The sequence below is a fragment of the Bufo gargarizans genome, chromosome 8 (genome assembly GCF_014858855.1).
Source record: "Bufo gargarizans isolate SCDJY-AF-19 chromosome 8, ASM1485885v1, whole genome shotgun sequence".
NCBI lineage: Eukaryota > Metazoa > Chordata > Amphibia > Anura > Bufonidae > Bufo > Bufo gargarizans.
This window is the reverse complement of record NC_058087.1, coordinates 200,612,435-200,637,174: the sequence shown is the minus strand read 5'-3', so window position 1 is coordinate 200,637,174 and position 24,740 is coordinate 200,612,435. Positions and strand designations below refer to the sequence as shown.

General features: G+C 44.7%; 2 protein-coding genes across 2 annotated transcripts in view; one reads left to right on the top strand and one right to left on the bottom strand.

Annotated features, from left to right (window-relative positions):
- LOC122944849 (prostasin-like) overlaps nt 1-14,252 on the top strand; it is a 41,880-nt gene extending 27,628 nt beyond the window's left edge. Inside the window, exons 2-6 of the mRNA XM_044303529.1 lie at nt 6,280-6,471; nt 7,021-7,225; nt 9,925-10,196; nt 11,194-11,363; nt 12,522-14,252. Of these exons, the coding sequence (XP_044159464.1) occupies nt 6,438-6,471; nt 7,021-7,225; nt 9,925-10,196; nt 11,194-11,363; nt 12,522-12,752 (912 nt within the window). The 5' untranslated portion in view covers nt 6,280-6,437 and the 3' untranslated portion in view covers nt 12,753-14,252. The remainder of the gene's footprint in view (nt 1-6,279; nt 6,472-7,020; nt 7,226-9,924; nt 10,197-11,193; nt 11,364-12,521) is intronic.
- Nucleotides 14,253-15,919: 1,667 nt separating this feature from the next.
- On the bottom strand, nt 15,920-23,906 carry LOC122945573 (serine protease 27-like). The gene is made up of 6 exons (XM_044304641.1): nt 23,864-23,906; nt 23,663-23,689; nt 23,113-23,284; nt 22,223-22,497; nt 21,970-22,139; nt 15,920-16,318 (listed from the first exon to the last, which is right to left on the bottom strand). Exons 1-6 carry the CDS (start codon nt 23,904-23,906, stop codon nt 15,920-15,922), a joined length of 1,086 nt encoding a protein of 361 aa, XP_044160576.1.
- Nucleotides 23,907-24,740: the final 834 nt, after the last annotated feature.

Here is a 24,740-nt window from a genome sequence, read left to right as displayed (position 1 = left end):
TGGAACTGGTGGTGTCTCCTCTGGTAATGCCTGGAGCCGTGGGTCACCATCCTTCACATCTAATGTGAACTATACAGGTCAGGCTTTTAAGAGGAGGAACGTGGTCAGGTTCAGACATAGAGGGGCCAAGGAGGAGTTGCCTGACAGGAGGTTTGTGGTCCGTGAACTTCTGTGCCACCAAATGGGTTTCCTGCCATCTAACATCCTGGCAGTGATAAACCTTCCTGACAGGCAGGGGTATGACGTTAGTTTTAAACTCATGTCTGACCTGGACCGCTTCTGGGCTCATTTCTCCCGGGTGAGAGATGCTGATGGCTGGAATAAGTTCAGCCTCATCCCCATCTCTAGACTAGACACAGCAAGCGTCACCATAATATTCTGGAACGAGTCGGTGCCCTACCAGGATATTGTTGTATGGCTAAAAAGACACTGTGACCTAATGTCAGATCTCACCAAGACCAGGGACGAGGATGGCATATGGACTGGGGGGTGGAAGGTCCTGGTAAAGTTACGGCAGGTTAACAACATTACCCAACATCTGCCCAACTCATTCTTTATTGGCCGGGAGAAAGGGGTATGCTTCTATGCGGGTCAGCCTAGAAAATGTTTTAAATGCGGAAAGGCCGGTCATATTGCGAGTGTGTGCACCCTGGTAAAATGTAACTTATGCGGGGAGATCGGCCATGTCAGCGCCACCTGCCAGAACATCCGGTGCAACCTCTGTGGTAGGATCGGTCACTCCCACAGGGACTGTCCAGACGCCTGGCATAATGTTTGTAAGGACTTCCCTGATGAGGACTTGCTGGAAGGGGCAGATGACCTAGAGGAGGAGATGTTGTTGTCAGGGTCAGCAGTGACACCGCCCGAGCCTCAGCACAATATGGGTGGCAATATAGGTGACATAGTGCCTGACCAGTCCCAGCCAGGAGCCACTGAGGGGAACGGGGAGGTCACTGAGCAGGTTGTGGGCACGTCGTCTTCTGCCCCCGCATCAATAAATCCACAGAAAAGACGGAAGAAGGATAAAACCAGCCGTAAGCCTGAGGGGGAATGGACCACTGTCCAAAAGCCTTCCAAAAAGAAAGTAGACCCCGGGTCAGGTGTCATGACCATAACAAATAGGTACGGTGTCCTATCAGAGTCAGATGCTGAGGAAGAGATGGAGAGAGAGTTAAAGAGAGTGGTAGATGAATTTAATGAGGACCAGGAGGGCGACCCCCCCACAAAAAGGAAACCCCCGCGAGCTAAACGTCTGTCTGAATCAGACATGGAGACAGGTGGTCGGCAGGTGGGCTCAGACTCAGATCTATGATGATGGGGGTAATATCTCTGCTACTTGTGCTTTGCTTTGCTTTGATGGCTGACTTCAACCTTAAAGTGTTCTCCAGTAATGTGAACAGTGTCAGAGTGAGGAGGACCAGGCATGCGGTTTATGAACATCTAAGGTCTCTTGATGCTGATGTCTTTTTCTTACAAGAGACACGTTTAAATACGTTAGGACTCTTACGGGAAGCCGAGCGTGAATGGCGGTCTGGTCCATCCTTTTGGTCACTGGCTGTAGAACCAAGTGCCGGAGTCTCTATCCTCTTTAACACCAATGATGTAACTATACATAGGTTGACAGAGGTATTGATGGGAAGGTGCCTAATTCTGGAAGTTACTATTCGGGGTAGGAGGCTCCGTCTCATCAATATCTATAGTTCGCAGACAGTGACTGAAAGGATTAACCTTTATAATGAAGTGAAGCCATATCTCTTCACATCTATCCCTATCATCATGGCTGGAGATTTTAATGCCGCCAGGGCATCGAGTGACAGGACCTCTAATAGGCCTCTTACCAGAGACTCCAAGGTTCTAAACAGAATCATTCAACAGGCCGGGTTGTCAGATGTGTTTGTGCAGGGTGGTCGTAAACCAAAATTTACTTATTTTTGTGGTGAAAGAAGAAGTCGGATAGATTTAGCTCTGGTGAGTCCTACAGAGACCATTGGTGAGAAAGATGAGAAGATCGTCCCTTATTCAGACCATCTGGCCTTATATTTCTGTTTGGGTGTCACAAACAGAGGACTTATGGAGGGTTATGGAGACTTAATTCCAGTCTATTAGAAGACCCTTCGGTTCAGAGTCATGTTCACTCTCTTATACAGAGTCAGCTAGAGAGAGTGGACTTTTATGGCAATATGGCCGACTGGTGGGAGGATGTCAAGGATGAGATCAGATCCCTCTTAAAGAGACTGTCAGTTATAAAGGGGAAGTGTAAGTATGGCCAGTATCTCAAGCTGCGGAAAGAATTGGAGTCACTCTATTCGGCGGGAGGGGGTGACCAACAAAGGATTGACCGGCTGAAATCTGAGATGAGGCAGTATCAGTACAGCAGGTATACCTCCCTGGTTCTTGAACGGGATTATGGGACCTTAGGGTCTCCTGATCCCTTTGAGAATTGCCGGGAGCGAGTGGCAAATAAATCTGTCACCGGTCTCACTGACCCCCAGGGTGTTTTGCAAGAATCTCGGGAGGGTATCCTGGGGGTGGTGAGATCTTACTATGCTGACTTGTTTCAGAGGAAGGTTTTGGATAGTGACAAGATGACCCAATTCTTGGAGGCAACTCCGCTCCCTGATACTAATGATTTGGACTTTTCTCCTTTGACAGCAGATTTGACGGTGGCGGAGGTTAAAGAGGCCATTGATAGGTTACATCTGAAGAAGGCACCAGGTCCAGATGGGATAACAGCAGAATTCTATAAGACATTCAGAGACCTCTTGGCCCCAATCCTCGTGGATGTATATACAAATTGTCTAGAAAGTCACCTGATGCCTCCATCCATGAGAGTGTCCTCGCTGATTCTGCTGTCCAAAGGTAAAGAGCCGAGTGACATCAAGAACTGGAGGCCGATTTCCCTCTTGAATGTCGACAGAAAGATTCTGGCAAAAATTCTTTTTTCTAGATTAGTTTGTCTGTCCTCAGCACTGTTGTCAGGCTGTCAGTTTGGCACAGTAAAAGGGCGGAACATCTCTGGAGCAGTCCTCTCGATAAGGGAGATGTTTGAGAGATGTAAAGCTCTGAGGTGTGGGAGATATGTCGTGAGTCTTGACCAGGCTAAAGCCTTTGACAGAGTAGATCATGAGTATCTATGGGCCACTTTGTCAAAGTACGGTATTCCGGGGCAATTCATCGATTGGCTGAAGACTTTGTATTGCGAGGCTGAGAGCTTTCCTCTGGTCAATGGTTGGCAGGGTGATACCTTCAGGGTTGAGGCAGGGGTGAGACAAGGTTGCCCACTGAGTCCACTGCTGTATGTATTTGCCCTAAACCCATTCCTGAGGTCACTGCAGGAGTGTAGTTTTCAGGGGGTGCCGGTCCCCCATTGCCTGCCCCTGAGTGTTGTTGCCTATGCGGATGATGTGACTGTAGTGATATCTGAGCCTCGTGAGGTGGAGATGTTGTCTGCAGCCATCAGAAGTTACTCGGAGGCCTCAGGGTCTCTGGTCAACCTTGAGAAGAGTCAAGCTCTTTGGATATCAGACAGTGATCCAGATTTTGATCTGCCACAATTTGTGAGAGCCTCCACCTATATTAAAATCCTAGGGGTCAAATTTGGGAGGGATGATAACGGCAAACTAAATTGGGAAGAGAAGTTGGAAGCCGGAAATGCAAAGGTTCAGCGATGGAAGAACTGGAGGCTGACCTATAGAGAAAGGGTTAAAATGTTGAAGACTTACCTGGTCCCTGTCTTCTTGTATGTCTCTGTCGTTTTTCCTTTGCCGGAATCTTTCTCCGCTAGGCTCTTTAGCCTGTTCTTCCAACTGTTGTGGGGGAACAGGTTGAACCTGATAAAAAGAGGGATCACCTACCTACAGAGGAGAGAGGGTGGGTTGGATATGCTGAATCCAAGGGTGTTCTTTGACTCCATGTTTCTAAAAGTTAATTTTGGTTGCCTGGACTCAGAGAACAGCTCCCTGTGGGTGAACAGTGTCAGGGACTGGATATTGCCTTTTGCAGAATCTTGGGTGCGAGGCGGCAGTCTCAAGAGGGGTCGATGGACGAGTGACTACCTCCCCCAGTACCTGGACTATGGGCTGAAGTGTGTGAGAAGGTGGAAGATAGAGAAGTCCTACATTGAGGGTAAGCCAAGGAAAGATCTATATGTGAGGATCTGTAGGGCTTTCTTTTGTTCTCCACTAGTCTTGAGGGATTGTGTGACTAGCACTTTACAAGAAAGTCTGAAGCTCCTCAATGGGAAACGTCTCCCCGCCAAATTCTTTGACATAGCTTGGTTGTCATTACATGGAAAGCTATTTGTTAGGGGTAACCTAAAATTTTTAAGTGTTTCAGATAGGAACTGTCCTCTCGGTTGTCAGCAGGAGGAGACGATGGAGCACTTCATATCGGACTGCAGGGGTGGGAGGAGAATATGGGAAGAGGTGTCACAAAAGCTAAACATCCCATTACTGCAGTCCCTGACTTATCCTGACATCATCTATGCTGTTCCATCCAGAAATAGTAATGTAGACAGGGGGACAATGTACCTGATCATTTCTGTCATAAAATATTACCATTGGCACATGAGAACCCGCGTGTCTATACACAATGAGCCATTCCACCACACCACAGCCGTAAACCAAATAATGTCTGAGCTCCAGTGGGTTAAGTCATTAGAGACAAGGAGTAACCCGAATAATAGGAAATTATGGAGGAATGTGTCTTTGGTTTAAAACAGAAAATATGTTATTTTGTGTTTGTTTTGTTTTTTGTTTCCCCCCCCCTCTTCTTTTTCCTCCCCAGCAAATGTGGACTTTATCAGTTTAATATAATTCTATAGGCATTCTAGCCGAGTAGTCATTGTGTGTACAATGCCTGTTATTTTTTGGGTTTTGTATTGTAAGAATGTATTTTTATTGTATTTTTTGTTTGTTTGTTTTCACAATAAAAATTGCCTCCTATGTACAAGAATATAACTACTATAACACTGCTTCCTATGTACAAGAATATAACTACTATAATACTGCTCCTATGTACAAGAATATAACTACTATAATACTGCTCCTATGTACAAGAATATAACTACTATAATACTGCTCCTATGTACAAGAATATAACTACTATAATACTGCTCCTATGTACAAGAATATAACTACTATAATACTGCTCCTATGTACAGGAATATAACTACTATAATACTGCTCCTATGTACAAGGAATATAACTACTATAATACTGCTCCTATGTACAAGAATATAACTACTATAATACTGCTCCTATGTACAAGAATAACTACTATAATACTGCTCCTATATACAAGAATATAACTACTATAATACTGCTCCTATTTACAAGAATATAACTACTATAATACTGCTCCTATGTACAAGAATATTACTACTATAATACTGCTCCTATGTACAAGAATATGACTACTATAATACTGCTCCTATGTACAAGAATATAACTATTATAATACTGCCTCCTATGTACAAGAATATAACTACTATAATACTGCCTCCTATGTACAAGAATATAACTACTATAATACTGCTCCTATGTACAAGAATATAACTACTATAATACTGCCTCCTATGTACAGGAATATAACTACTATAATACTGCTCCTATGTACAAGAATATAACTACTATAATACTGCTCCTATGTACAAGAATATAACTACTATAATACTGCCTCCTATGTACAAGAATATAACTACTATAATACTGCTCCTATGTACAAGAATATAACTACTATAATACTACTCCTATGTACCAGAATATAACTACTATAATACTGCCTCCTATGTACAGGAATATAACTACTATAATACTGCCTCCTATGTCCAAGAATATAACTACTATAATACTGCTCCTGTGTACAGGAATATAACTACTATAATACTGCTCCTGTGTACAGGAATATAACTACTATAATACTGCTCCTATGTACAAGAATATAACTACTATAATACTGCTCCTATGAACAGGAATATAACTACTATAATACTGCTCCTATGTACAAGAATATAACTACTATAATACTGCTCCTATGTACAGGAATATAACTGCTATAATACTGCTCCTGATAAATGAGATATTGGAGCAGTCAGAATAGCTTGTGCTGGGGTTGATGCTTCAGGTTCAGGTCTTTCTATTTCTGATGTGATTCATTTTGTGCATTGACACCTGGGACAATGTGCGGTGACGGTGGAGATGATGCACCGAGGTGACACTCCATTGTCTCTGCTGCGCTTTGCTCCTAGCACGTGTTCGCTTATTGTTTGTAAATTTACAGAGAAGATGAAGGTGAAGAAACATCCAGCCCTCGTGGCTCCAGGACGGGTCCGGTGACATTCCTGCCTTCAGGACCGCCACTCCACAAGGTATTTCAGGAGATAGAGATGAGATGAGTCGGGCATCTGCAGAGCATCTCTCAGCAGCACTGAAGCGAGGATGATGAGAGTCCTGGTTATTCTTCTGCTGACTGGTGAGTGCAGAGACAATCACTATGATTGTACCTAATGGAGACCATGCAGTCCTCTGTAGAAGGCTACAGTCTATTGCCCCTGTTATCAGCCATTTCATGGGGGATGTGACATGAAGTTATCTTTACTGCTGGGACCCCCCAGAGACATGGACTGGTACGTCGTCTGTGGTGATGGTTTCTTCTAGGTATTTCTATTGAGTACTACTCCCATCATGCGCTGCTGAGCTTTGTATGGTAAGGCTGGGAGACATTCAGTCTGTGGTGGTCCTCTCCGTAGTGAGGCATCTCTGGATCTATGAACTCTTAGATCAGATTGTCAGTTCTTGGGCACAGAGGCTGATGAGCAGTACGGTATACACATCTCTCCACAGGGACTGGGTGCCATACTGGGGGAATGACCACCCGCCTGGCTCTTACACTGGCACAGATTTTCATTAGGTGCCATGTTCTGCCTCTTGTATACAGCAGGGGGCACAATACTCCACATTCACCTGTAATAACTCCAATGACTCCCGATACGTCAACCTTCTCTTGTTTCTTCTCCCCCAGTCCTCCCAGCAGTCGTGCTCCCCGAGCGGCCGCTTCCCCCCGTCTGCGGCTCTCCGGTGTTCTCCCGGAGGATAATCGGAGGAACGGATGCAGCAGAAGGAGCCTGGCCCTGGCAGACCAGTATACTGTACAACTGGAGCCCGGTCTGTGGGGGGTCCCTGATCACCACCCAGTGGGTGCTCAGCGCCGCGCACTGCTTCTCCGCGTGAGTCACCCCTCTAATATATATATATATGTGCGATACTGCCTGCTGAGCCGTGTATCTAATCCTCTCCTGTGTGATACAGTCTGCTGAGCTGTGTATCTAATCCTCTCCTGTGTGATACTGTCTGCTGAGCTGTGTATCTAATCCTATCCTGTGTGATACTGTCTGCTGAGCTGTGTATCTAATCCTATCCTGTGTGATACTGTCTGCTGAGCTGTGTATCTAATCCTATCCTGTGTGATACAGTCTGCTGAGCTGTGTATCTAATCCTATCCGGTGTGATACTGTCTGCTGAGCTGTGTATCTAATCCACTCCTGTGTGATACTGTCTGCTGAGCCGTGTATCTAATCCACTCCTGTGTGATACTGTCTGCTGAGCTGTGTATCTAATCCACTCCTGTGTGATACTGTCTGCTGAGCTGTGTATCTAATCCACTCCTGTGTGATACTGTCTGCTGAGCTGTGTATCTAATCCTCTCCTGTGTGATACTGCCTGCTGAGCTGTGTATCTAATCCACTCCTGTGTGATACTGTCTGCTGAGCTGTGTATCTAATCCTCTCCTGTGTGATACTGTCTGCTGAGCTGTGTATCTAATCCTATCATGTGTGATACTGTCTGCTGAGCTGTGTATCTAATCCTATCCTGTGTGATACTGTCTGCTGAGCTGTGTATCTAATCCTATCCTGTGTGATACTGTCTGCTGAGCTGTGTATCTAATCCTGTCCTGTGTGATACTGTCTGCTGAGCTGTGTATCTAATCCTGTCCTGTGTGATACTGTCTGCTGAGCTGTGTATCTAATCCTATCCTGTGTGATACTGTCTGCCGAGCTGTGTATCTAATCCTAGGATTAGTAGCAGCAGTAATAGTAATGGTGATAGTAGTAGTAGCAGTATAGTGGTTGTAGTCAGGGGCGTAGATATAGGGGAAGCGGCTGCTTTTTCTTCTCTGTACATTTCTCCGGTGTTTCTTCTCTGTACATTTCTCCGGTGTTTCTTCTCTGTACATTTCTCCGGTGTTTCTTCTCTGTACATTTCTCCGGTGTTTCTTCTCTGTACATTTCTCCGGTGTTTCTTCTCTGTACATTTCTCCGGTGTTTCTTCTCTGTACATTTCTCCGGTGTTTCTTCTCTGTACATTTCTCCGGTGTTTCTTCTCTGTACATTTCTCTGGTGTTTCTTCTCTGTACATTTCTCTGGTGTTTCTTCTCTGTACATTTCTCCGGTGTTTCTTCTCTGTACTTTTCTCCGGTGTTTCTTCTCTGTATATTTCTCCGGTGTTTCTTCTCTGTACATCTCTCTGGTGTTTCTTCTCTGTACATTTCTTAGTGTTTCTTCTCTGTACATTTCTCCGGTGTTTCTTCTCTGTACATTTCTCCGGTGTTTCTTCTCTGTACATTTCTCCGGTGTTTCTTCTCTGTACATCTCTCCTGTGTTTCTTCTCTGTACATTTCTCTGGTGTTTCTTCTCTGTACATCTCTCCGGTGTTTCTTCTCTGTACATTTCTCCGGTGTTTCTTCTCTGTACATTTCTCTGGTGTTTCTTCTCTGTACATTTCTCCGGTGTTTCTTCTCTGTACATTTCTCCGGTGTTTCTTCTCTGTACATTTCTCCGGTGTTTCTTCTCTGTACATCTCTCCTGTGTTTCTTCTCTGTACATTTCTCCGGTGTTTCTTCTCTGTACATCTCTCCTGTGTTTCTTCTCTGTACATTTCTCCTGTGTTTCTTCTCTGTACATTTCTCCGGTGTTTCTTCTCTGTACATTTCTCCGGTGTTTCTTCTCTGTACATCTCTCCGGTGTTTCTTCTCTGTACATTTCTCCGGTGTTTCTTCTCTGTACATCTCTCCGGTGTTTCTTCTCTGTACATTTCTCCGATGTTTCTTCTCTGTACATCTCTCCGGTGTTTCTTCTCTGTACATTTCTCCGGTGTTTCTTCTCTGTACATTTCTCCGGTGTTTCTTCTCTGTACATTTCTCCGGTGTTTCTTCTCTGTACATCTCTCCGGTGTTTCTTCTCTGTACATTTCTCCGGTGTTTCTTCTCTGTACATTTCTCCGGTGTTTCTTCTCTGTACATTTCTCCGGTGTTTCTTCTCTGTACATTTCTCCGGTGTTTCTTCTCTGTACATTTCTCCGGTGTTTCTTCTCTGTACATCTCTCCGGTGTTTCTTCTCTGTACATCTCTCTGGTGTTTCTTCTCTGTACATTTGGATTTGTATGGATCCTGGGAGTTGCCGCTTTTTATTATATTTCCTCCTTTTTTTTAGTAAATTGTAGTTACTATATTGTGAACAGTTCTACAAATTTCTTATTGACCTGGGTGTTATTTTATTTATATTTCTAGAATCATGTTTCGTGTCAATGAATTGATATATTCCTGTTTACATTCAAGCTTCTCTGCACCTAATCCTGCTCACACAACTAAGGGTTTGTTACAATGTGTCAGTAAAGGTGAATGTATCAGTCTGAAGTTCAGGGATTTTTAGTTGACAGGAAATTGTTAAGACTGAATACAATAGTGGCAAATCCATTGCCAGGAGGCCTACACGATAATGATTACTGTGACTTGGGATGTGATTGGAGAATAAGGTTTTACTTAAAACCAATAGAACCCTAGTTGCTCTGCTTGGCCGGGGCAGGTGCACATATAATCCCGGTAACAGGCGTTGAGATTGTGATAACACCTTGTTTCTGCTCCTTTCAGATCCTCATCCGCCTCACTGTACTCTGTCTACCTGGGGGTCTACAAGATGGACATCCCCAATTCGAATGCGCTGCTAGCTAATGTGGACAGTCTGGTTATCCACCCCCAGTACACAGGTCCTGGAAGCAGTGGAGATATTGCTCTGGTCCACCTCTCCAGACCGATCACCTTCACCCAGTACATTCGCCCAGTGTGTATGCCATCAGCCTCCATGGTCTTCCCACCAGGATCCAGTTGCTATGTTACAGGATGGGGCCGGACAAAGTCTGATGGTGAGTAACCACAGTGACCCTCAGCCAGACGTTTACTCCAGATCCCCCCTATCTGTACAGTGGAGCCCCCTCTATTCTCCATCTTCCCCCTTTCTACATGCTAGCCTTGCTTTCCCAACGTGGTGCTTTCTCTTAGCCTTGTTCTTTTTCCTCTAATAATCTTCAGAGATGGTAGATCCTATACTATAAAATAATCCTCAGCTGCTGCAAAACTTCTTTGATAGAAAGAGGAGCTCCAAGAAGTTTCCCCCTCCTCATCCCAAAGAGGTTCTGCAGCAGATGCTTTAAAAAGTAAGAATAACACATGTCTAATTTTAATATGCAATGTTTTTCATGTTTTTAGTCATTATATGTGAATGTTGCCATTGGGGGGCGCCGTGGCTCTCAAAGCAGTGGTCATCATTGTGACGTCTGATTTATGAGCCCTAATCTTATAATATCCAGTCTATGTAATCTCTTCGTCCTCACACTGTGCCTCTGTTGTAGGTGTTCTTCATGTTTTGGTTGTTATATAGGAATGCTGCCACTAGGGGGCGGTGTGGCTCTCAGAGAAGTGGTCATCGTAGTCATTTATGAGCTCCAGTCTTATAATATCCAGTCTATGTAATCTGTCCTTATTGCGCCTGTTGATGTCTCATTTATGGGCCTAATCACTGTTTAATCTCCTGTTAAACCTTCCACCAGGTTATCTTCTCCCATGAGACTTCTCTGCGCTGCGGTTTCCGGTGATGAGACAGGGCACAGTCCGGGCGCGGTGCCAGTTGTTAGAAGTAGCTGGCATGGCGCCTGGAATGTCTCCTGTATCATTACATTTATTTCTGCTTCCCTCAGACTGAAGCTTCTGTTTGTTTGCTTGGGGCAGAGGCTCATGTGGAATATTGGGGGAAGAGTTGGAGTTTTGGAGGTGGGCAGTTGAGGCCACATTGAGGACCTCTGGAGGATCACCATTGGGTTCCATGCAGTAAGACTGCTCATTGCTTCACTTGTGTCTCTGCAGAATTCCTGGCGTCACCTAAGACCCTTCAGCAGCTGATGCTTCCGCTGATCAGCAGGGAGATCTGTGACCAGATGTACCACATAGACTCAGGTACCGGAGCCAGCGTGGCCATCATCAAGAGTGACCAAATCTGTGCTGGGTACCAAGCTGGACAGAGAGATGCCTGCCTTGTAAGTCCTAGAAATCTGATCTGGGGCCTGAATCTCATCTCTTTTTGTTGTTCTTATTTCATCCTTTGTTGATACAATGTTGCTGTTTTGTTACCTGGGAACATCAGACATTTTTATGCAGATCCACGGCTCTCATATATTACTTATGTTCAAACATGGTTCCCCCTTTCCCCGTGACGGGACAAGCTGAGCCTCTACGTGTAAAAGTAAGATTAACCGTCTGTCCAGGTCCCCGGACTGGAGCTCTGTGGCCTTCACTCTGGAGGGACATTTGACAGTAGAAGGTTATGAACACAATGGAAGGATCGAGAATCTCCACCAATCATGAGGAGCAATCAGGATTGATCTTATTATTGCCACAATGCATTTCAGGCCCAGATTGGTTTCTGGTTGGCACCAGTCCTGAAATGCAGTTAAATGTTGAAAATACATCAACCACTACTCCACTCATCATATTCTTTCCTCCTGATCATCCTGGAAAGTAGTGATTCCTCTTCTGTAGATTCATTCCAGTTGGCTAGATCACTGTTGACTAGGTCACTTTTCACCAGTTCAACATTCATTAGGAGACTATTTATCTAGATCAATATTCAATAGGTAATGATTCAGTAGGTAACTATTCAACAGTTCACTGTTCATCTAGATCACTGTTTACCATGTCACTATTCACCATGTCACTATTCACCATGTCACTATTCATCTGGATCTTTATTCACCAGGTCACTAGTCACTAATTATCTAGATTACTATTCACTAGGTCATTATTTCATCAGGTCACTATTCACTGGGTCACTATTCATCTAGATCACTATTCACCTAGATCACCATTCACCAAGTCATTATTTACCAGTTTACTATTCCTCTAGATCTTTATTCACCAGGTCACCATTCACTGGGTCACTATTCATCTAGATCACTATTCACCAGATCACTATTCACCTAGATCACCATTCACCAAGTCATTATTTACCAGGTTACTATTCCTCTAGATCTTTATTCACCAGGTCACCATTCACTGGGTCACTATTCACCAGATCACTCTTACCAGGTCACTATTCAATAGTTCACAATATTTTATTTCCACATTCAGCTTCTGCAATAATCATTGTGCACTTTCTATATAATGTGGGCTAAACGTGACCCTTTCTTCCTTTACAGGGAGACTCCGGGGGTCCTCTGGTGTGTAAAATGAATGGGTATTGGTACCAGGCTGGCATTGTGAGCTGGGGAGATGACTGTGCTCTGCCAAACCGCCCAGGAGTCTACACTTTGGTTTCATCCTATGAGTCATGGATCAACTTGTACATTATCAAGAGCTTCTCCTCCTCTTCTCCCAGTCTGGGTGCCTCAGTGCTGCTCCTTATGGTCTCTCTGATGCTGCATAGCTGATTAACGTCTCCCATGAGGCTAAGGAACCCAAAAAATAACTCTACCTAAATGCCTACAACGGCCAAAGTCACGACTCCAGATAAATGAGTATGGAGATTTATTTTAAAGACTAATTCTTCATGACTTGGTGAATATTGTGCATCCTCATCATCGTGTCTCATCTTTATTCTGCCTCTTCATCTTCATTGTTTCTCTTCATCATCATCGTGTCTCATCTTCATCATTACATCTCCTCATCTTCATCGTGTCTCATCATCATCATTACTTCTCCTCATCTTCATCGTGTCTCATCATCATCATTACTTCTCCTCATCTTCATTGTGTCTCATCTTAATCATTGCATCTCCTCATCTTCATCGTGTCTCATCATTACATCTCCTCATCTTCATCGTGTCTCATCTTAATCATTACATCTCCTCATCTTCATCGTGTCTCATCTTCATTCTGTCTCCTCATCTTCATTGTCTCTCCTCCTCATCATCATTGTGTCTCATCATTACATCTCCTCACCTTCATTGTGTCTTATCTTCCTCATTGTCTCCTCATCTTTCTCATCATTGTGTTACCTCATAGTCCTCATTATTGCGTCTTCATTGTGTATCCTCATTTTCTTCATTATTGTGCCCCATCCTCCTCATCTTCATTATCATTTTGTTTTCCTTCTGGAGAACATCCTGCTCACTGTGGGTTCTGTTCACCCTTGTGTGTCTTGAATGGATGGACGTCTTAATTCGTTACCAGAACATGATGGATTTAGCGGACAGTGGACAATGTAATAAGAAAAGTTGTAGCCATAGACGTCTTCCCCATTCCCAGTTCACCTCAAGAAGCAGACATGGATCAGAAGATTTGCACACAGAACTGAGGGGGCTACAGCAAAACATCCTCATATTAGATGCCCCCTTACAATCCCAGGACAAGGGGTCCAGCACATTGTATGGGATAATGGAGACATGTCCGTCTGCCCAGTCATCCTGCCCTCTGCTTGTGTTCCAGTCTGGGCACTGACGAATGGCAGCTGTGGGACTGCGATCTAGGGACTCCTTCTCCATGGACGCCACAGCAGCCAGCAACAGGACAGAAGATATTTCCAGGATTTTTGGGAGATTTTATAAATGGTGCAGAGCACATGTAAAGCCCACACCAACTAAATATGTGTTTGATCCTGTCTGGTCTCTGAGGACAGCATTTTGCAAGGATATCAGTCCCAGGAGCCCCATCTATGTATAGATCCATACACTGCCGTCCATATTGAGCAGACATGACCAAACAATCCTGCCGAGGAAATCGAACCATCCCCTCTGAAGTCGTGATCCCAGACATAACTAACTGAGCACTGAAACTTCGATAGGGGGTGAGTTATCCGACCTCCTGTGATTGTGACCACAAGACATTATGTGGAGGATTTCATTGTTCTTAGTGACACTGATACAATGTAACAATAATAATAACAATAATAATATTTTGTTTAATCTTGTATATAGAAGCTGACATAAGTAAAGTCACATAAATAAAATCTAGTTTCAGTATTCCAGCGTGTAATATAATGATTGCGGTCGTAGTCATTTATCTGATGTGTCGCCCCCTAGTGGCCCCTGCTGGTGCTGCACACGGACATGAATCAGGTCTTTTCAGACAGTATCTGCTCCTCTGGATCAATTCTTATACAAAGTTTTGACTCAGTCCCTTTGGCTTATATCAGCCGACATTGGGTCTTACCCAAAAATCCTTAAAGGGGTTCTGCCAACATTAACTCTTATTTTTAAAATTCAGCATGAAGAAGTTGTTATTTTGGAATTTACTTTCTGTTACAAAAATGTTTCAGTAGTGAGAAATTATCTTTACTTTATTATAATGGCGCCCCTGGTGTTTAATCTGTATAGTAATGTGCATGTCCACCTACTGAGGTGGTCACACATGCTCAGTTCCATCCTGTAACTACCACCAGCCAAATCTACTGTTAGAAGCTGCAGCAGTAAGGATATGCCCCCCTGAGGAAGGACGCATCCCCTATGAAGATCATCTAGCAGAGCAATTGGGGCAGTGAATGGGGAGGTCTGTGGATCCATGTGAGGTCCAGGGCTGCTTCTAGGAAGGACAACCCCTCTTATTTCTGAGTATAATACATTTATCCATAAAACACAATACAGATCATGGTTCTTGGCACAAAGGCTGATGCTCACATGTGGGTGTAAACTGAGCCATTCCATAAATGAAGGTATCTAGAAGGCTAAAAACCAGTCCTGAACTAATACTTCTCACAGCTGAGGATTGCTACATTGCAGCACATTTTACGATCTAGGGGTGCCGGGAATCGGACCCTCACTGATCAGATATTGAGAATATAAGGCTACTCTCACACTTGCGGCAGCAGGGTCCGGCAGGCTGTTCCGGTGAGGGACCAGCCTGCCAGATCTGTGATAAGGCTAGCCCACCATGTCGCCGGAAGTCTGCTCTGGCCCCATTCACTACAATGGGGGTGGGCCAGAGGTCTGGCTGCAGCACGGCAAACATCCCGAGAGGCGGACGGACCAAAACGACAGCACGCTGCAGTGTTTGTCTGGCCGCCTTTCGGCTTGTTGCCGTGCTGCAGCCGCAACCTCCAGCCCACCCCAATTATAGTGAATGGGGCCATAGCAGACTTCCAGCGGCACGGTGGGCTAGCCTTATCACATATCTGGCAGGCTGTTCCCCTACCGGACCTTGCTGCCGCACGTGTGAGAGTAGCCTTATATTATCAATATCGGATCAGTGAGGGTCCGATTCCCGGAACCCCTAGATCGTAAAATGTGCTGCAATGTAACAATCCTCAGCTGTGAGAAGTATTAGTTCATGACTGGTTTTTAGCCTCTAGATACCTTCATTTACTGACAGCAAGCAGAGATAATTAACATTGCAATGAATTGAAACACAGAGCATTTGCTTATACAATGACAGAAGACAGGAGCAGCCTCATTGATTTGCCGAGATCATCGACTGAGTGACCGAAGCGAAGGTCCACGTGTCATCCCCTTTTCTGATAATGTCCTGACCTCTCATGTCACCACCAGGCAGATCTTATTGTCCCAGGACTGGAAGTCAACTTAAGATGGAGAAAAGTCTAGGAGAAGGCATCAGTCCTAACAGGCACCACTTTATCAGGGTCACAGTGGATCATGGAGATGGAATCACAGCAGAAGCAATGGGCTCAGGAGGATCACCAGGAGGCTGACCATGGACCAGACATGAGAGTGAGCTCCACCATATGTGAAGCCCACATTTGTGAAAACACTGGGAGTTGAGGGTCCCACCTCTTGACCATGCGGGGTGGACTTCACAATACTGGTCTTGGGTTGTAAGGTGATGGGGGCTTTAGTTGTGTTGAAGATTTTACTTGGAAGTAAAATGCTCCCCCCATTGCTGTACGGCAAAGAGGGCACATACTGCTGAAGCCAGGACTGGTAGTACTGGACTCTGGTGTAAACTCCAGGCCGATTGGCCATTGCGCATCCAATACCCCAGCTGGTAATGCCAATCTGCAGCCAAACACCGTTCACGTTGTACATGAGCGGTCCACCGGAGTCACCCTGCAAACAAACAGCACAATCACTGAAAGTCAATCTACTGGTCAGTGGTCAAGAAGAGCGTCGTGTAACTGACATGTAAGGCTGCTTTCACATGAGCGTTTAAGCTGTCCGGTTTTTGAGATTCACCAGGACTTCTCATAACCACAGCGAAACTCTTCCGTTATTATAATCTAACCGTTCAGATTGGATCCGGTTTTATTAAATTGAAAATTAAGAAACCGGATCCGGCACTAAAACCAATGGGTGCAAGATCAGTTTTTTTCATGTCTGAATAATCCAGATCCGGCACCATTGACTTACATGGTTTTTGGTGCCAGATCCGGTTTGTTCCGTTTCTTATGACGCACGTCCGGCATGGGAACGCAACGAAACAGAGCAGAATGCATTCTGGTGCACTGCGCTCCGCTTTGTCCAGTTTGTCCCCATTGACAATGAACGAGGACAAAACTGAAGCATTTTCTTCCGGTTTTGAGATCCTCTGACGGATCTCAAAACGGGAAAGGAAATCGCAGATGTGAAAGTCGCCTCTGTAAATGTGTCCTTCATTCTTACACATGACACAGAGTTCTGACAACCCCTGTACAGAGGGGCTGAATACAAACGCAAACCACACTTTTCAGATTTTTGACATTGTGAAAATCTTGTATCATCTTCTTCTCACAGATTTGTGCCTTCAGTCAATCACATAAAATCTCAAAAACATACATTTACGTTTGTGGGTGTAATTAGTGATGAGCGGGAGGTGCCATATTCGATTTCGCGATATTTCGCGAATATTCGAATGAATATTCGTGTTATATTCGTCGAAATCGAATATTCGTAATTATTCCAATTATCGCGAATAATATCCGATTTTTTTTTTCGCGTATTGCGATTATTTATCTTGATAGTGTAAGGCAACGTTCCTATGCTAATTGACTATGGCTAGGCTAATATGTGTATTTTACGAAATTTCATGATTTGCTCTAACTTCGTCTCTTAGAATATTACGAATATTCTAAAAGAGGAAGTTAGAGCAATATTACGAAATTTCGTAAAATACACATATAGATTGTAATTTAGCTAATATAGTGCTATAATCCCTTTTTTTTCCTCTAATTTTTTTTTGCCTCTTCTGAACTTAAGTTTTGTAAAATATGTACACTATTAAAAAATATTACTATAGCAGTATATTAGCTAAATTACAATCTATGTGTATTTTACGAAATTTCATAATATTGCTCTAACTTCGTCTTTTAGAATATTCGTAATATTCTAAAAGACGAAGTTAGAGCAATATTAAGAACATTTGCAAAAGCCGAAATTGCGATGCGAGTAATATAACACGAAATAATCGCATGAAGATTTCAACTTAGCACAGCTATATTCCATATTCTAGCCTAATATGCAGTATAGCAGTGCTAAGTAGAAATCTTCATGCGATTATTTCGTATTATATTACTCGCATCGCAATTTGCGAAATTTCGTAAAATACACATAGATTAGATTGTAATTTAGCTAATATGGAATATAGCAGTAAGTTGAAAACGCCACTGACTGGAGCAGCCAGGAAGCCAGGAATCCAAAGGACAGGTAAGAACAACTTTAGAGAAGTGGGAAAGAAAAAAATATAATAATAAAAAAAAAAAAACGAATATTCGAATTCGCGAATATATAGAACGATATTCTAAATATTCGCGAAATCTCGAAATTGCGATATTCGAGAAAAAAATTCGCAATTCAAATATTCGCGCTCAACACTAGGTGTAATGTGGAAAAATGGGGAAAAGTTCAAGGGTATGAATACTTTTTCAAGGCACTGTAACTAAGGCATAAAGAAAATATTAGTGCCCACGTAACAGCTTCTGCCATAGCAGTGCCAATCATAAGCCTAAGACAAGGTAGCGCTCAAGTATTAACCAGAAGTGAGGCATCAGGAAAACGAGTAGAATGGACTAGAGAAGGGGCACTACTACACCGGAGACTAGAGAAGGGGCACTACTACACCGGAGACTAGAGAAGGGGCACTACTACACCGGAGACTAGAGAAGGGGCACTACTACACCGGAGACTAGAGAAGGGGCACTACTACACCGGAGATAGTGAAGGGGCACTACTACACCGGAGACTAGAGAAGGGGCACTACTACACCGGAGACTAGAGAAGGGGCACTACTACACCGGAGACTAGAGAAGGGGCACTACTACACCGGAGACTAGAGAAGGGGCACTACTACACCGGAGACTAGAGAAGGGGCACTACTACACCGGAGACTAGAGAAGGGGCACTACTACACCGGAGACTAGAGAAGGGGCACTACTACACTGGAGACTAGAGAAGGGGCACTACTACACCAGAGATTAGTGAAGGGGCACTACTACACCAGAGATTAGTGAAGGGGCACTACTACACCAGAGATTAGTGAAGGGGCACTACTACACCAGAGATTAGTGAAGGGGCACTACTACACCGGAGACTAGTGAACGGGCACTACTAAATCGGAGATTAGAGAAGGGGCACTACTACACCGGAGACTAGAGAAGGGGCACTACTACACCGGAGATAGAGAAGGGGCACTACTACACCGGAGACTAGAGAAGGGGCACTACTACACCGGAGACTAGAGAAGGGGCACTACTACACCAGAGATTAGTGAAGGGGCACTACTACACCTGAGACTAGAGAAGGGGCACTACTACACCGGAGACTAGAGAAGGGGCACTACTACACCAGAGATTAGTGAAGGGGCACTACTACACCTGAGACTAGAGAAGGGGCACTACTACACCGGAGACTAGAGAAGGGGCACTACTACACCGGAGACTAGAGAATGGGCACTACTATACCAGAGATTAGTGAAGGGGCACTACTACACCAGAGATTAGTGAAGGGGCACTACTACACCGGAGATTAGTGAAGGGGCACTACTACACCAGAGATTAGTGAAGGGGCACTACTACACCAGAGATTATCGAAGGGGCACTACTACACCGGAGATAGTGAAGGGGCACTACTACACTGGAGACTAGAGAAGGGGCACTACTACTCCAGAGATTAGTGAAGGGGCACTACTACACCGGAGATTAGTGAAGGGGCACTACTACACCAGAGATTAGTGAAGGGGCACTACTACACCAGAGATTATCGAAGGGGCACTACTACACCGGAGATAGTGAAGGGGCACTACTACACCGGAGATTAGTGAACGGGCACTACTACACCAGAGATTAGTGAAGGGGCACTACTACACCGGAGATTAGTGAACGGGCACTGCTACACCGGAGATAGTGAAGGGGCACTACTATACCACAGACTAGAAAAGGGGCACTACTACACATGAGACTAGAGAAGGGGCACTACTACACCAGAGATTAGTGAAGGGGCACTACTACACCAGAGATTAGTGAAGGGGCACTACTACACTGGAGATTAGTGAAGGGGCACTACTACACCAGAGATTAGTGAAGGGGCACTACTACACTGGAGACTAGAGAAGGGGCACTACTACACTGGAGACTAGAGAATGGGCACTACTACACCGGAGACTAGAGAATGGGCACTACTACACCGGAGACTAGAGAAGGGGCACTACTACACCAGAGACTAGAGAATGGGCACTACTACACCAGAGACTAGAGAAGGGGCACTACTACACCAGAGACTAGAGAATGGGCACTACTACTCCAGAGATTAGTGAAGGGGCACTACTATACCAGAGATTAGTGAACGGGCACTACTACACCGGAGATTAGTGAACGGGCACTATTACACCAGAGATTAGTGAAGGGGCACTACTACACCGGAGATAGTGAAGGGGCACTACTACACCGGAGATTAGTGAACGGGCACTACTACACCAGACATTAGTGAAGGGGCACTACTACACCGGAGATAGTGAAGGGGCACTACTACACCGGAGATTAGTGAACGGGCACTGCTACACCGGAGATAGTGAAGGGGCACTACTACACCAGAGATTAGTGAAGGGGCACTACTACACCAGAAACTAGTTAACTTGCACTACTACACCTGAAAATAGTAAAGGGACACCACTATATCTAGAGAAGGGGCACTACTACACCACAGACTAGTAAAGGGGCATTATTACACCTGAAACTAGTGATGGGGCACTACTACACTAGAGATTAGTGAAGGGACACTACTACACATGAGACTAGAGAAGGGACACTACTATACATGAGACTAGAGAAGGGGCACTGCTACACCTGAGATTAGTGAAAGGGCACTACTACACCAGAGACTAGTGAAGGGGCACTACTACACATGAGACTAGAGAAGGGGCACTACTACACCGGAGATTAGTGAAGAGGCACTACTACACATGAGACTAGAGAAGGGGCACTACTACACCGGAGATTAGTGAAGGGGCACTACTACACCGGAGATTAGTGAAGGGGCACTACTACACTAGAGATTAGTGAAGGGGCACTGCTACACCAGAGATAGTGAAGGGGCACTACTACACCGGAGATTAGTGAAGGGGCACTACTACACATGAGACTAGAGAAGGGGCACTACTACACCGGAGATTAGTGAAGGGGCACTACTACACCGGAGATTAGTGAAGGGGCACTACTACACTAGAGATTAGTGAAGGGGCACTGCTACACCAGAGATAGTGAAGGGGCACTACTACACCGGAGATTAGTGAAGGGGCACTACTATATCACAGACTAGTAAAGGGGCACTAGAGATTAGTGAAGGGGCACTACTACACCAGAAACTAGTTAACTTGCACTACTACACCTGAAAATAGTAAAGGGACACCACTATATCTAGAGAAGGGGCACTACTACACCACAGACTAGTAAAGGGGCATTATTACACCTGAAACTAGTGATAGGGCACTACTACTCGAGAGACTACAGAACAGGGAATACTACACCTGAGACAAGTGAAGGGGCACTACTACATCTGAAACTAGTAAAAGGGAACTATTACACCAGAGTCTTGTGTAGGGGAACTACCACACCTGAAATTAATAATGGGGCACTAATACACCAGAGACTTGTGAATGGGCACTACTAAACCTAGAGAAGGGGCTTTTACTACACCTGTGATAAGTAAAGGGGCACTACTACACCTCAGACTAGTGAAAGGAGACTACTACACCTAAAGGAGGGGCTTTACTACACCTGAAACTAGTAAAGGGGCACTACTACACCAGAGACTAGTAATGGGGCACTACTACACCAGAGACTAGTAATGGGGCACTACTACACCAGAGACTAGTAACGGGGCACTATTACACCAGAGACTAATGTAGGGGCACTACCACACCTGGAATTAGTAATGGGGCACTATTACACCTGTGACTGGTGAATGGGCACAACTAAACCTAGAGAAGGGGCTCTATTACCCCTCTAGAGAAGGTGCATTACTCTGGCTGTGGGTCTTGTCCAGGTACTTTGTAACCATATACCAATGCAAGAGATTGTTGAAAATGTTTCATTTTATGTTAAGTGTTTCCTTTTATCGCATGATAAAAGCTTCACCAGGACACTGAGAAAGTGGTGAACAGCCTGCCCCCTGCTGGAGCTTCACATAAAGACACTTTACAATACTCAAAACAATGAAGACAGTAAAATGGTACTAACTAAAATGTTTTGATTCTGTTTTCACCTACTACAACCCCCAATGTCTCTCCGTACCTGACATGAATCCTTCTTCCCCTCTTGGTAGCCGGCACACATCATGTCATCCTTGATAAGACTATAGCTGGACCTAGAGGCCCTACCAGAGTTGTACATTGTGTTGCAATGTGTGTTGTCTATCAGCTCTACCTTCACCTTCTGAAGAGTTTTAGGGGTGGGGAGGGGCACTGTGGAAAACAAGAAGAACACAACTCGTGTCACTGTTATGGCCAACATCAATTTTGGTTTATCTTTGGGACCTCTGCTTTACCATCTTCTTGTACATTTCCCCAGCCTGTGGTCCAGCACAAGGTCCCCTCTGGCAGCTGGACAGCTTGAGATGGCAGGCACACCGGAAGGATAAAATCTGTAAAATTGACAGGACTCTCTAGTTTCACCAAAGCAATGTCCCCACTGGATCCCTCACTTGTAAAGTCGGGGTTGATAATTATTTTTTCCACTGCTCTGGACACTGTTGTGTTGTTCTGGAGGTCTGATAACTGGTATGCCCCAAGATAGACTATGTATGCAGAGGTATCCTCAGACCTGGAAGGCAAGAAGGTGCATGGTGATAGGATGTCCAAGAAAACCAGGAGGTTACAGGGTTTCTACCACAACAACAGGTGGGGTGGATCTGAGTGCAACAAAATAGTATCACACATCAGTGGCTCAAAGGAACGAGACTAATGTCTATGTCCAGAGAGCTTCAAGATGAAAAATAACAAGCTTACTAAACCTTAAATTACAGGTCTACATAAAGTGGAGGGTCCATAGCAAAAATCATAATGGAGCTTGCTACTGCCATCATGTAGACCGGGATTCTTTCCGCAGGATGTTCAACGTACATAAGTGGCTGCACACATTTCAGATGTACCTTCACCACGTTAATCACATCATGAAGGTAATATTTTCTGTGATGTCTATAGTCTGTACTGACCCTTGGAGATTAAGAAGCATCTCATTATTTGGGGTTGATCTAGACCCATGGCGGTGCCCAACCACCAATAGACAGCACCTTTATATATTAGATATACTTGCTGACATCCTATTTTATCCACTACCTAACCACTTATGGTATACTTGATATGGCACACTAGTCAGAAGGACAGCAGCCTCACCACCCTTATCTTATGAATAGGGGGAAGAATGCCAGGAACTTACACCATAACGCAGTGAGCGGCTGTCAGCACCCAGGTGTCACTGATGAGGGAGCCTCCACAGTGGGCAATGCCATTGAACTGCAGGCTGATCTGCCAGGGCCATTCTCCCGGAACAGAGTCTTCTCCTCCCACAATCCTTTCAGAAAAAATTGGCTTTCCACAACCTGATAAATCTAGAAAACACCATTAGAAGATATTAATACTCCACAGATAGTATCAGACCTATGGAGCAGGTAGAGCAATGCTATGGACTAATCTAGACTGAACTCTGTGGTCAGAGATGAAAGGATGAATTAATATGCAGTGAACTGAACCACAGGGGTGATTCCAGGTGGGGTGGATATGCTGCTGTTTTTCTGAGTCCCTGTTGGTAAGAAATCTATGGAGCATCTTGTGCAAAAGAGGAAGGACCACTCTGAATGTGGAGGATCATAGAACCAATCTGCAGTGGTAATAGCTGCTGCACCTTACAGGTATGATAGGACCATGACTCAGCCAGGGTTCATGGGTTCACATTTGCTAGTAAATCCCCAGGTTGGGATATTTCTTACCTGAAAGCGCTCGAATTCCCTGGAATCCTGTGGAAAGGGGAGAAAACAAGAGATTATAAACCTTGTACAGACAGGATGATGAGGGTGAGGATAATGAAGATGAGGAGGATGAAGATGATGAATATGACATGGATGATGAGCAGGATGATGAGTTCAGGAGTCTCTGGGTCAGTAGATGTGGGGTGGACAGTAGGTTCTTACCATGCTGTGTGAGCAGGGTGAGGAGCAGGAGAAGCTTTGTCATGTTGCTGCTGCAGGAGATGATGGTGTCTTCTTCTTGACACGATGAGACGGTCACTCTCTGTATTATGGACACGGTGGTGACACGGCTTATATGCAATATTAAAGCTGCTGGACTGGTTCTATACATTTGTCATGGTGCAGGGATGTTCAGATTTCTCCTGGATAAATGAGGTGACAATCTACTGGATGGCGGATGGACCTGAAAGACATGCGCCACAACTAGAGATTAGCGAACTTCTCAAAAATGTGATCAGGCTGCTTTGCCAAATTTTACAAAAAAATTAGCTTTGTGACAAATTACTTAATCTCGAAACACATTTCTTTGTAAGTAGTGGGTGTAATGGCGAGGAGCGGTGATTGTGCCTCCCCCATCATTGAAACCCTCAGATGACGCATTCAGCGGTGATCGCAGCATCTGAGATCAATATTAAGGCCTGATTAAGGGTTGATCCCCAAAAAATATTGTTCTTGCCTCATACATTTGAGTGCGAAGAGGCCGCGGTGGCCATCTAGCTTGAAGATCCAGCGCGAAATCTTGCGTGGCGTGTGATGACGTCATTACTTGACCGGCGTAGTGCCATTATATGTCACCACGCACAAGATCTCACGCGGGATCTACAAGCAAGATGGCCGCATCAGCCTCTTCACGCTCAAATGGATGAGGTAAGTATTATTTTTTTTATTTATTTTTTACAGCAATTTCAGGGAATATCGATTCGTTACTGCGAAGCACAAGGAAATTTTCCACTTTGTCAACTTCGATTCGCTCAACACTAGCCGCAACCCAAGGTTCATTCTTATTGACTACTTATTGATTTGGTGCTGCCCAGCCATC